Below are 13913 nucleotides of genomic sequence, written 5' to 3' on the forward strand. Positions count from 1 at the left end.
GGAGTTAAAAGGGTCAGTTCTCAGTACCATTCCATATTAATCTCCTGTATCTCCATGCAGCAGCACTAGTGTTGCGCTGGAAGTGGACCCTTGGCCTGGTGCAGGATTGGTACGGCCTTCTGGTCGGACCCAGAGAGCGCCTGCCACCAGGAGGTGGAGCACACAAGGAGACAGAGGCTAGCTGGAGCTTCGCCAATAACAGTCTAGGGTTTCCTCAAGTTGAGTCCTTGGGTAACCGGACCACCTGGACTTAGGTGGGCCTCAGATTGTCTCCCAGAGAGGTAGCATAGGGGGCGTTGCCTCCACGAGCAAGGGTGCGCGGCTGATGCAGAGAGAATGGACCAGACCCGAACTGGAAGCTCCAGAGACATCAGGGAGGTAACAGTTCAGGAAGGTTCTCTGGGCAAGGCAGGCAGCACCTGCAGGTCTAGTCAGGTGAAGGCCGCGGGTGGATTCCAAGCAGGTTGGTCTGGTAGCCACAGTAGGCCAGAAGAGATTGTCCAAGTGAAGCGCAAGAGTCAGAGCCAGAGTATCAATCCAGAGTGGTAAGCCAAAGCAGGAGTCAAATACCAAGGTCAGTCCGGGCGTAATCAAGGCTAGCAGTAGGTTCCAGGCAGCAGGCAAAGAGAATGGTCAGGCAGGCAGTGGTCAGTTCCAGGCAGCAGACAAGAGAATAGTCAGGCAGGCAGAGGTCAGTTCCAGGCAGCAGACAAAATGGTCAGGCAGGCCGAGGTCAGTACCAGAGATCAGTCTGAGGAGGTACTACCTAAGTAAGGATACAGGAACACACGGAGACTCAGGAACAAGGGAACACTGGAACAAGGAGACACTTGAAACACAGGATAGGCAAGCTTACTACACCACAGTGTTGACCCGATTGCCAAGGTGAGGTCCTGGGGACAGGGCCTCGTTATTTGTAGGGTCTTTAGGTGACGTCATCAATCTGAGACCCTCTCTAAGTTTATTTATTTATTTATCGAGTTTTATATACCATCATTCGGTTTCGGCATAATAACGCCATCATAACGGTTTACAAAAAATACAAGGTTACAAGGTTAAGGGCGATAAACAGGGTTTCAAAAAGGTTCAAACTGTTGTTAAACATAGGGGTATCATATGCAAGTTAGTTACTGTTCAGATTTACATTTCAATTCTTAGTTATAATACATAGACGTGATAAGTTTCATTTATTCTTCAGGTTGGAGTGGAGGGTGATGTTGTTGTGTTGTTCATTGGGTGAGTTGGTATGCTTTGTTGAACATCCATGTTTTGAGATCTTTTTTGAAGGTTTTTAGGTTTTCTTGAGCTCTGAGTTCAGTTGGGAGTGAGTTCCAGAGTTTTGGGCTACCTAGGGAGATTGCTCTCTTTTGGGTTAAGGTGAGTTGATTGGAACGCGTAAATGATGTTTTTAGAAGTTCCTTATTTGCTGATCTAAGGTTTCTGTTTGGGGTATGTAGTTTTATAGAGGGGCTTAGCCAATTTTCTTGTTTTTCATATATAATTGTATGTAGGATGGATAGTACTTTGTATTCAATCCTGAATCTTATTGGTAGCCAGTGAAGTGAAATAAGTGTTGGAGTGATGTGGTCATGCTTTTTCAATCCAGTGAGGATTCTTGCAGCTGCGTTCTGCAGGATCTGGAGTGGGCGAATAGGGTTTAGAGTTGAAAAGGAGTGAGTTACAGTAATCTATGTTGGAGAAAATTAGTAAATGAAGGACTGATCTGAAGTCATTGTTGGAAAGAAAAGGTTTTAAATGACGGAGTGTAAGTAGTTTATGATATCCGTCTTTGATTTTTGTTGTGATATGGTTTTTGAAAGAAAGTTCCTTGTCAATTATTACTCTGAGGTTGTGAGCATGATTGATTGGAGATATAACCGTATTTTGTTTCATTAGGTTGAGTGGTGATATCTGAGGAGAGTTGATACTTCTGTCTAATAATATCAATTCAGTCTTGTCGAAGTTGAAGATGAGTTTTAAGTTGGTTAGTATTTCCTTTATACTGTTTAGGTAAGTGGCTGTTAATTTGTATGTTTCTTCTAGTGATGTTTTTATTGGGATTAATATTTGAATATCATCAGCATAGATGAAGTGGGTCAGATTGAGATTTGATAGGAAGTGGCATAATGGAAGCAGATAGATGTTATAGATCATTGCTGATAGAGCGGATCCTTGGGGAACTCCAGTGTTTAGATTGATTTTCTTTGAGAGGGAATCATTGAGTAGCACTTGGTAGGATCTTTGTGATAGGTACGAGGAGAACCATTGTAGGGTTGTTTCCTTAGCTCCAATTTCAGATAGACGGTCAATCATGATAGAGTGGTTTACTGTATCAAAGGCTGCTGATAGGTCAAGTAGGATTAGAAGGTAGCTGTGGCCTTTTTCAAAACCTTTGAGTACAAAGTCGTTCATTGCTAGTAGTAGGGTCTCAGTGTTCAGTTGCTTTCTGAAGCCAAATTGAGTGGGTAGCAGGGTGTTGTTTTCTTCTAGGTGGTCAGTAAGCTGTGTGTGGACAACTTTCTCAATGATTTTGGCAAGGAATGGAAAGTTTGATATGGGTAGGTAGTTCAGTGGGTTTTCTGGATCAAGATTATTCTTTTTTAGAATGGGTTTGATGATTGCCGATTTTAGGCATTCTGGGTAGTTTCCTTCCTTGAGGGAAAGGTTTACGATTTCAGTTATCTTCTTAATTATTGGTGGTTCGAGATTTTTTATCGTTATAATGGGTATGGCGTCAATAGGGTGTTTGGCTGGGTTCATTTTTTTAATGATCATTTAGATTTCTAAAGAAGATGCTGTCTCAAAGTTTGACCAGTTTTTTGTTTGAATGTTCGGTAATTTCTGATCTTGTGAGTCATTTTTTAGGTTTTTCTTTATGAGGATTTTGATTTTTTTCATTAAAGAAGTCTGCAAAGTCGTTACTAGTGATCTTTGGTGTTGATTGTGGCTGATCATCGTAAGATGATTTGGTTAGGCTTTTTACTATGTTGAAGAGCATGTTAGGGTTTTGTTGGTATTTGGTTATTTTGTTAGTGTAGAAATCTTTTTTTTGTTTTATGGATACGTTTTTTGTATTCTGCTAGTTGTGCTCTGTATGCGTTTAGTTTGTTTTTTCTCCATGATGTCTCTTTTTTTCTAAGTTTCTGTTTGGCTGCTCTGATGTTTTCATTGTACCAAAGGTTCAGATTTTTTTGATTCTTTTATAGTTTTCGTTATTATGGGATTTATCTTATCTGCTATGGTTCTCGTTATGGTGATCCAGGATGATGTTGCTTTTTCTGTGTTTGATAGGAATATGTTTGTTAGTTCAGTTTGTAGATTTGCTTGAAGAGTTTCAATGCAGAAAGCTGGATGGTAAGAGAAGGATTTGGTTGTGCTTTTTCTTGTTGTGAGTTTACAATTTGAATATAGTTTGCGTGGATGATAGAGTGGTCTGACCATGATATTTTTGTTATCTTTATTTGGTGGTTTGACCAAAAATTGGTGTTGATGAAGATTAGGTCTAGTGTGTGACCTACTTTGTGCGTTGGGCCATTGATAATTTGATTGAGACCCAGTGATGATAGAGCATCAATGATTGAGGAGCAGGCAGGAGAGTAGGGGGCAGAGTCTATGTGTAAGTTGAAGTCACCAAGAATAATTATGTGTTTATTAATTGATATTTTGTCAGGAAAAATTCAATAAGTGGTGAGCAGTTTTTTTCGAGAGTATTAGGGGGGGAGTATACCAGACAAATTTGTAAATGTGGAGAATCAAATAGTGCAATTTCCAGTGGAGAGCAATTGCTTGTTGGAATCAATTTCATCTGTAGGTTTTTTTTTTGTGATTAGCATAAGGCCACCGTCTTTCTTTTTTGGTCTGGGAACAGAAAAAGTTCTGTAGATAGAGTTATTGATTTGGTTGATTAGTACTGTGTCTGTGTTTTTTTGCCCATGATTCTGTGATGGCTATGAAATCTGTTTTTTCATCTTGGAGAAGGTCGTTGACGATTGAAATTTTTTTTGGTTATGGATTGAGCATTAAAGAGTAGGAAAGAAAGTGTTAGGTAGCTACTGAGAGATTTGTTGTTGTTGTTGTGAGTAATGGTTGAGTGTTGATATTTAAGTTTTATTTTTGTTTTCATTCCTCTGTCCTTCCAATTGTTGTCAGTGTTTGGGTCATTTCTGATGCTCTTACAGACTTTGGGGAGTTGATGGTTTGCCATTCTTTGGTCATTCGAGGGTTGTGTGGAGATTATGTATTGCTAGCACTGCGGTTTGCACATAGGGGTGCACAAAGGGGAGTACCCCTTTGTCGCGCCCCTTCGGCACGTGACGCACAGCGCGCGACGCCTGGTGGTGTCACTGTCTTAGCACTCCGGCGCTGGTGACATCAGGTTGGTGGGCATTGCTCGCGATCGCACTTGGCCCTTTAAATGTTCCCGTGCTTGACCCTTTAAATCGGAGGATGTTGGCTGCCTGCATGCCTAGAGGCGGGGCCAAAGCTTCCGAAGACGCGGAACCCCAATGGGAGCTCCACTGCGAGGCCTGCTGCGTGGAGGAAGCTGGAGAGGGCCGTGGTGAGTGACAGCGGGAGCTGGCAGCAGCAGCAAGACTGGAGCTAGTCGAAAGTAGTGCGAGGTGAGCAGGCCCGGTCGCGGCACTCATGCGGCCGGGACGCGCAACAGTACCCCCCCTTCTAGGCCTCCCCCTTACCGGTCTGGGTTTTTCTGGATGATCTCGGTGGAAGTCCAAGAGCAGGGTTTTGTCAAAAATATGGTGAGAGGGCTCCCAGGAGTTTTCTTCTGGACCAAAGCCCTCCCATGACAGGAAGTATTGCCAGTGGCCTCGATGGCGTCGAACATCCAGAACTTCTTTGACCTGTAAAGTGTTTTCAGGTTCCACTGTATGTTGCGTAGGTGGAGGAGGCCTTCGGGAAAGCCAAGATAGGACCAATGGATAGAGTAGCGACATGTGAAACGTGCTGTGAATTCCCATGGAGGGTGGAAGCGTTTGCTGGTAGGTGACTGCTTCTATGCATCAAAGAATGGGAAATGGACCAATAAATTTTGGAGCTAACCGTTGGGAAGTTAATCGTAACCGGATGTGCTTAGTGCTAAGCCAGACTTTTTGTCCAGGCAGGAACAGAGGTGCAGTCCGACGATGGGTGTCAGTGAAGCATTTGGCCCGGTCAGCTCCTTGGCAGAGCCACTCCCTGACTTGGTTCCAGAGCCGGCGTATGGTTTGTGCTGTAGTTGGGCTGTAGGTGAGGGTACATTGAGTGGAACCGGCAGGGGTAGGCACGGTTGACGGCCAAAGATTACGGCAAAGGGTGAAACCTCTGTGGCAGAGGTGATATGGGTGTTATGGGATAGTTCTGCCCATGGCAGGAGGTCGGCCCAGTCATCTTGCTGGTCGTTGACATAGGATCGCAGGAAGGTTTTCAATGAGCGATTAGTCCTCTCGGCCTGGCCATTTGCTTGCGGATGATAAGCTGATGTTAAGTTTAACGTAATATTGAATTTTTTACAGAGAGACCTCCAATATTTAGCGGCAAATTGAGGGCCACGAACAGAGACGATTTCTTGTGGTAGACCATGTAAACGAAATATGTAGGTTAAGAAGATTTGAGCTAGCTCTGGAGCCAATGGGAGTCCAGGTAAGGGGGACGAAGTGGGCTATTTTTGAGAAGCGGTCAATGATGACCCAGATTACCATATTTCCTTTTGAAGGAGGCAGATCCATGATGAAATCTGTGGCGAGACTTGACCAGGGTTCAGTGGGTGCAGGAAGTGGTTGAAGAAGCCCCCATGGGTGGCCAGTTGGGGGTTTTTGCTGAGCACAGACCGGACAGGAGTCCACATGTTCTCAGGTGTCTTTTGCAATACCAGGCCAACAATAGTGCCTTTGGAGCATTTTGAGAGTCCGGGCTCGGCTGGGGTAACCGGCCAGCTTGGAATCGTGAGCCCAATGGAGCATACATTCACGAAGATGGCAGGGGACCACCATATTCCCGCTGGTACCGTGGTGGTGACTTATTGATATGCAAGCTGGATCAATGATGTGTCTGGGAGTCTCGGGTGTGTCCTCTGGCTCAATGGAGTGAGATAGTGCATCTGCACGGAGGTTTTTTGCCACTGGACGATAGCAGAGCTCGAAGTTGAAGCACTCAAAGAACAGGGCCCAGCGGGCTTGTATTTTGCTAAGTAATTGGGAACTCTTTTAGGTGTTCCAGATTTTTATGGTTGGTGAATATTGTGAATTAGTGTTGCGCCCCTTCAAGCCAAGGATGCCATTCCTGGAGGGCAAGTTTCACTGCTAGGAGTTTGCGGTCCCCTATGGTATAATTCTGTTCTGTGGAGGATAATTTATGTGAATAGAAAAAACATGGAACTAAGGTTCCCTTGGTGGAGTATTGACTCAATACCGCTCCTGCTCCAATGGCAGATGCATCGACTTCGACTATGAAGGGGTGGTTAGGATCCGGGTGACTAAACACAGGCAGGTATAGAAGGCCTCGTTCAAGGTGTGGAAGGCTGATTGGGCCTTGGGGCTCCAGACTCGAAGATCACATCCCTTCATAGCAGTGAGTGGAGCGGCCAACGTGGAGTAATTGGCAATAAAGTTTTGATAGTAATTTGTGAATCCAAGGAATCTTTTTAGGGCTCGGAGACCCGCTGGTTGAGGCTGTTGCCACTCACGATGAGCAGGGTCCCGGCTCCTCATTGTTTCCAGTGCATGGCGTCATCGGGCGGCAGCGGCATTCCACTTCGGGATGAGACTCCGCCCTCTTTAAGTGTGTCATCTCCAGAAGTCCGGCAAATTGCACGGGAGAACCTCAGTACTTAAAGCCCCGACTTCAGCATAACCTCGCCTCAGCTACAGGCTTCTTGCGCTGATGCTCTGTCGGATTCTGTTGTTTGCTACTTGCCTAGACCTGGATCGGACTCGGATACTCTTGCCTTGCTACCTGCTTAGACCCGGATCGGACTTGGATACTCTTGCCTTGCTGCCTGCCTAGACCCGGACCGGACTTGGATACTCTTGCCTTGCTGCCTGCCTCGACCTGGACCGGAATTGAACTTCCTTTTGGCCCATGGAAGACTGTTAACCATCAAGGATTCACAAAATCATAACAGAGGCCAATCTTGAATACTCTGGAGTTTGTCAGGATCCATGGTGAACCCTCGGCTGGAGATGATGTAGCCTATGAATGGGAGACTGGATTGCTCAAAAATGCACTTCTCTAACTTAGCATAGAGATGATGGTCTCTAAGGCATTGGAGGACTGTTTGAATGTGGGAATGATGAGATTTCATGTCTTTGGAGAAGATTAATATATCATCCAGATATACTACGACGAATGAGTACAAAAGGCCCTGGAAAATCTTGTTTGTTAGCCGCTGGAAGACTGCAGGGGCATTCCAAATCCCGAAGGGCATTACAACGTACTCGTAGTGACCGTCTCTTGTGTTGAAGGCAGTTTTCCAGATGTCTTCTGGTTGAATCCGTACTAGGTTAGATGCCCCCTGTAGATCTAGTTTAGTAAAGATTTGTGCACCCTGTAGGCAGTCAAACAGTTCACTAAGTGGCAGTGGGTACTGGTCCTTATGGGTTACTGCGTTCAAACCTCTGTAGTCTATTCATGGTCTTAGACTGCCATCCTTCTTCTTTACAAACAAGAACCTGGCGCCTGCCGGGGAAGTAGAGGATCATATGAACCCTTTGGCCAAATTTTTTTTGATGTATGTTGACATCGCTTGGGTTTCTGGGAGTGAAAGAGGATAGGTTCTGCCCTTGGGAGGCATGGTTCCAGGTAGGAGTTCTGTGGGGCAGTTAAACTTCCGGAGTGGAGGCAGAATATCAACGTTTTGTTTGGAGAATACGTCTTTAAATTCTGAGTATGAAGCAGGTGCCCCAGGAAGGGTTGTAGATTAAAACTGTCACACATGGAGCAATTGCCATAAACAGTGAGTTTGACATCGAGAGCCCCACTGGGTGAGTTGCAGGGATTGCCAGTTAAAGTGGGGTTCTTGTAACTGAAGTCAAGGAAGTCCAAGGACTATGGGGTGTGTTGATCATTACAAGATCAGGAGGGAGATCTCCTCATCATGGAGGGTCCCAACTGTGAGGCGAATGACCATGGTATGGTGAGTGATCTGATCAGGGAGAGGTTCTCCTTGAATTGAGGTGATACGTAGTGGTACTTCCAGTGGCTGGACTGGTATCTGAAGGAGCTTGGCGATTTCTTCCATAATGACATTTCTACTCACCCCAGTGTCCACGAGGGCGATGGTGGCGAATGAACGTGACTCCCTAAGAAGGGAGATTGGCAGCAACAGTTGAGGGCCAGAAACTGTAGCACCCAAGCTCAGGGCCCCCACCGGGCTCAGGCCGTACGGCCGGCGCCATTTTGCCGTACGGCAATATGGCCATATTGCCGTACAGCAAAATGGAGCCGGCCGTACAGCAACACGATTCGAGTGCAGGAGGTCGTTCCCGGACCCCCGCTGAACTTTTGGCAAGTCTTGTGGGGGTCAGGAGGACCCCCAAGCTGGCCAAAAGTCCCTGGGGGTCCAGTGGGGGTCCAGGAGCGATCTCCTACGCTCGTGACGTCGGGGGATAGGAACCAAAATGGCGCCGGCGCTACCTTTGCCCTGTCATATGACAGGGCAAAGGTAGCGCCGGCGCCATTTTTCTATCAACGCACCCGTGGCCCAAGAGTGGAAGATCACAACGGGACCCCTCCTCTGGACCCCAGGTAATTTAAGACATTTGGGGGGGTTCGGGAGGGTGGGGGATTTATTTTAAAGGGTCGGGTGGGTTTTAGGGATGTTTTAGTGTGCCGGTTTTCCCGCCCTCCCCCTTCCCCTCCCCCTTCCCCCGATTTACGATTTTTAACGATAAATCGGGGGAATTCCTATTAAATATCGACTCTAACGATTTTTGACGATTTAAAATATATCGGACGATATTTTAAATCGTCAAAAAACGATTCACATCCCTACTGTATAATTTTAAATTTCCTTGGATTTCTGCCACTTTAAAAATATACACCCTGTACTCTGCTGGTCATTAAAAATACACACTCTTTACTCCACTGGTCATAACCTCTTTATTCCATCTCTTAGGGGTGCCTGTCTATCAAAGACCCATGAAAGGGTTTTTTCAACAGCAGACCCAGTTTTGTGGAATTCTCTACCCTTAGAGAAATATAATATGAAGGATTCTAAGGTCTTCAAAAAGTATTAAAAAATGTCCTCTTCAAAAAGCCTTTGAGTCCTTTAACTAGGCTTCTTTAATGTCATCTCAACTCCATGCAACTATTTAAGACTTTGTCTTTTGTTAAATAGAATTTAATCTTATTTACATTGCGATGTCGGTTTTATTGTTTGCTTTAATGTGGATAGTATTGTATCCAACCCTGAATTATTGTAATGCATGGTTTGTAAATACTTTTAAATAAATAAATAAATAAATAAATAAATAAATAAATAAATAATTAGATGCTTTGGCAATTCATGTACAATTGTCATGGCAATAAAATTATCTGAATGAATCTGTCTCTCTACAAACTGAAACTTTTAATTGTTCTTTTACTTCTTCACCTTCATCAAATCAGAGAAATAAATTCAAAAGATTGTATTTTGTTATTTTCAACCCTGTCTCTGCAGACATATTGATACCACCTGGCCACTATTACATTACCAAGATTGCTGGATCTGTCTATCAGTCTGACATGCTGTAGCCCTTAAATAATAAAGATAATTTTTTTTGTCTTTTTCTGTTTTGCAGTGTGACATGAGAGAACCAAGTGGTCTTCGAATTGCTCCTGTACCACTCTACAATTCTTTTCAAGATGTGTACAAATTTATTGAAATCCTTGGATCTGCATTAACAGTCACAAAACAGATATGAAAATGTTCATATCTTCTTGGTAGAAGAGTTGTACCTCAAATTGTTGCTAATTATCACAGAAAGCTCTTATTTACCATTTTCATGTCCCCAATGCTTAGCATTGTTGTACAAGTAAAGTGTCCCAAAAATATACTGTAGGTTTGATACATCCTTAATTTTCATCAGATAGTTAATGAGGCCAATATTAAAAAATAAAAAACCCCAGAAAATGGATAACCTATTCCACTAAAGTTTGTGGATAAGTTATCAGGGATATTTAAGGATGATAAATATCCTTGAATAAAGCTATCCAGCTATACCTAACCAGATAAATTTGAAACCTAAGCAGCTGGTTTGAATATCACCAGTTATGTTCCAAAGTTATCCGGGAACATGTTGCTGGATAATTTTACCATTAATGGCTATATTCAAGGATATAGTCAGTTAAGTTCCAACGCAGTACAAAAAAAAAAAATAATAAGTGTGTGGGCCTTGAAGTAAAGTCCCACAGAACCCCATCCAGAAAACTTTTGACATAAATGTGTGCAAATGCCTGATGCTCACTCTACCCCCCTTAACCCACCAAATCTTTTAAAATCAAAACAACTGTAGCAGCCCAAACTGGTCCTTTTTCCTTGAATAGTATTTTTTTTCCAAATCATTAAGCCTTGTCCTGCCCCCTCCCCCAAACCACCCTCCCCACTCATCTGCAACCTCTACCACATACCCGACCCCCTTTGGAAACCTGGCTGGGAGCATGATAGTGTCTTACCTGCTCCCAGCTGCCTCCAGTATTGCTCTGACATTGACACTGGACGTCTACAATAATAAGTAAGTATAGCTAGTTAAGGTAAAAAAAAAAACCAGCCGATGTCACAGTGGAGTCTCACAGGGATTTGCGACTTTCTCCATTTGGAAAACTAACTATTTTGTGCTATCCTATGTTTCCTGTCTTTTAACAAGTTACCAGTCCACAACAGGACACTGCCACTTAGTTCATGACTTTTTAATTTCCTGAGGTTTCTATCATGAGGGAGTTGGTCAGATGCCTTCTGAAAATCCAAATACACTAGATTAACCAGCTCACCTTGATCCACATGTTTATTTGCAACTTTAAAAAAATCTAATAGATTTGTAAGGCAAGATTTCACTTTGCTAAAACTGAGTTGATTCTTCCCCATTAAGCCATGTCTGATTGGTCAGTAATTTTATTTGCCCAGCATCAACGACAGATTCATTGGTCTGTTTCCAAGATCATGTGAGAGCTCTTTTTAAAATCAGCATTAAGTTGACCACAGTCCAGTATTCAGGTATTATGGCGGTGTTAAATTATAAATTATAGATTGCTAGTAACAGGTTTGCAATTTCATATTTGAGTTCTTTCAGTACTCTTGGGTGGATACCATCCAATCCTGGTGATTTTGAAGCTTATTAATTTGTCAGTTTTATCTTCTACAGCTTTCGTTATCACAGACGTCTCCTGTGATAGCTCAGAATCATCACCATCAAGGACTGTTCCCAACATCCTCATTAAATATTGAGGCAAATAAATAAATTCAGATTTTCTGCTACTTCCTTGTCTTCCCTTAGCAACCCTTTTATCCCTTGGCCATCAAGTGGCCCCACTCACACACGCACACACTTTTCGCTTTGAATGTACTTGAAAAAGTAATTATTATTAATTGCCTCTATTGCAAGTACATTTTCAGTTCTTTCTTGGTTGTCTTACTACTGTTTCACTTCAAAACCTGCCAGCACTTACACCATTACCTATTTTCTTCATTTAGATTTGATTTCCGTTATTTGTAATTATGCTATTTTGGCTTTAACTGCCTTGGGATGCTCTTTCCACTGTTGGCACTCTTTTGCTCCTATTTTGGTGACTTTGGCTGTTTATGCCTTTTTTTTAATGCCCTTTGCAACTCTTTTCTTATTTTGGAGGTTTCATACCATTCTTGGTGTTGCTTTAATTCTCTTTTTGTTCCTTGGGCTGTTAATGCCATCTTTGTTGGTTTCTATTGCACCTCTTTTGGTGCTGTGGGATTTTCTTACTGCTGTTGATTCTCCTTAGCTTCTCTCACATTGCCTTGTGATGTTCATGCACTTTTCATTTAGTCTTGACCCATCATGGTCCCTTGAGCTATTCATGCCATTCTTGGTGCCACTTTGCCCCATCTTGGTGACTTGGAGTGTTGATACTTTGCTGCTGATAACTACCTGCAAGTTTCATTACAACTGGATGGAAACCCCAATGTTAGAGTCTAAAATAGGATATATTGTTTAATGGAGAACAAATGAACATGTGATACAAATAATTAAATGTTTGAACTTGAACATATGCAGCACTGTACAAAAACACAGAGGAGTGAAATTTCAATGGAGTAACACAGAAAAAAGTATCATATATCATAGTAATTTTCAAAAGCCCCGTTATGGGGCGGATTTTAAGAGGGTTAAGCGCGTATATCCACTCCTGCGCGTGCCAAGCCTATTTTACATAGGCCTGGCGACGCGCACAAGTCCCAGGACCCGCATATGTCCCGGGGCTTGAAAAAAGGGGCGGGGAGTGGGCGAGGCGGTTCGGGGGAAGGGCAGGGGCGAGACCAAGGCCTCCTGCACAGTGGCCGTGCTGAGGGATCGTGCGCCGGCACTCGGTTGGCGCGCACAACCTACATCTGCCCGGAGGTAGGCGCAACTTGAACAAAGGTTAGGGAGGGTTAAGTAGGGCTGGGGGCGGGTTAGGTAGTGGAAGGGAGGGGAAGGTGGGGGGGGGTCAGAGGGAACAGGGAAAGCCATCGGGGCTCCCCTAGGGCTCAGGGCGCACAAATCTACGCCTACGCATAGCTAATAAAATCTGGCCCTATGTGCCTAAAATCTTTTGAAAATTCAGCCCTATGGGGTCAATTTTCATAGGAGTTATGCATGAAAAAAGTAGCAATTTTCTAAAGCACTTTTACACACGTAAAACCTTTTGAAAATGACCTCCATAAGAGACAGCCCCTGCTCAGTAGAACCAACAATCTAATCCAGTGGTTCTCAACCCTGTCCTGGGGACCCCTCCAGCCAGTCGGGTTTTCAGGCTATCCACAATGAATTTGCATGAGAGAAAATTTGCATGTTATAGAGGCAGTGTATGCCGACTGGCTGGAGGGGTCCCCAGGACAGGGTTGAGAACCACTGATCTAATCTAATGTTATGGCTCAATTGAGGTTTGTTGTCTGTTAGAGATCTACCTTTCAACTGATTGTAACATTTGGTAGATTGTTATTAAAGATGTGACCCTGTTGTTCCAATTTAATTGTGTAGATATCATTTTTTAAGTTGTTGAATGAGGAAAGGAAGGATGGTATAAATGTGAATGCTTATGTTAAGTAATGTCGATGACATGTTGCAGGTTTCTGGAGGAAGAGATATCCCATCTGCTTTTTAAAACCTGATCAAAATAACCTGAAAGGAAAGCACGGGATATCCAACCAGACTTAATCAGTTGGCATGCAGAGCTTCACTAACCATAAGATATAGTATGGTATGCAGTAGTTTGACATGAGCTGTGACCTACTAGTACTCAGACAAGACATCTAAAATAGTGTGGCTTCTAAGCCTACATTAATTAAATGATTCTGGTATCCTAAACAAGGTTACTGTGTTTCATTAATTCCATTAATTTTCTACTTTGCCTTCACTTTGCCTTTTGCTCTCGCAACAGAATAGTACCTTTGGAAAGTTCTTATAATAGCTGTCCTAATACCAAGTGAGCCACCATTTGTGTAAGTGAAATGTATGTACGTGGAAGACATATGCCTTTTAAGATCCTGGAGTTTTTTTCCATGTTTAAGAAATATGTATATTTTGTAAACTAAATAGCTGATCACCATTATTCTTAATCATTTTACAACAATGGATAATACAATAATGTGCTGAAAACACCATGAGATTATAAAAGATCGCATTGCTTTATGTGGTGACGCCTGTATTTTGCTACTCATTAGCACACAAAGCAAACAGTGAAAACTCACACTTGTTGCAAGTGCTATTCCA

The 13913-nt window shown here is 43.3% G+C and overlaps 1 protein-coding gene across 3 annotated transcripts in view; it reads left to right on the forward strand.

The window, feature by feature from the left end:
- KYNU (kynureninase) overlaps window positions 1-10738 on the forward strand; it is a 227840-nt gene extending 217102 nt beyond the window's left edge. For all 3 annotated transcript variants that reach the window (XM_029605405.1, XM_029605408.1, XM_029605407.1), the window contains one exon: window positions 9774-10738. In XM_029605405.1, coding sequence (XP_029461265.1) covers window positions 9774-9896 — 123 coding nt within the window. In that variant the 3' untranslated portion in view covers window positions 9897-10738. The remainder of the gene's footprint in view (window positions 1-9773) is intronic.
- Window positions 10739-13913: the final 3175 nt, after the last annotated feature.

Source organism: Rhinatrema bivittatum, chromosome 6 (genome assembly GCF_901001135.1).
Source record: "Rhinatrema bivittatum chromosome 6, aRhiBiv1.1, whole genome shotgun sequence".
Lineage (NCBI taxonomy): Eukaryota > Metazoa > Chordata > Amphibia > Gymnophiona > Rhinatrematidae > Rhinatrema > Rhinatrema bivittatum.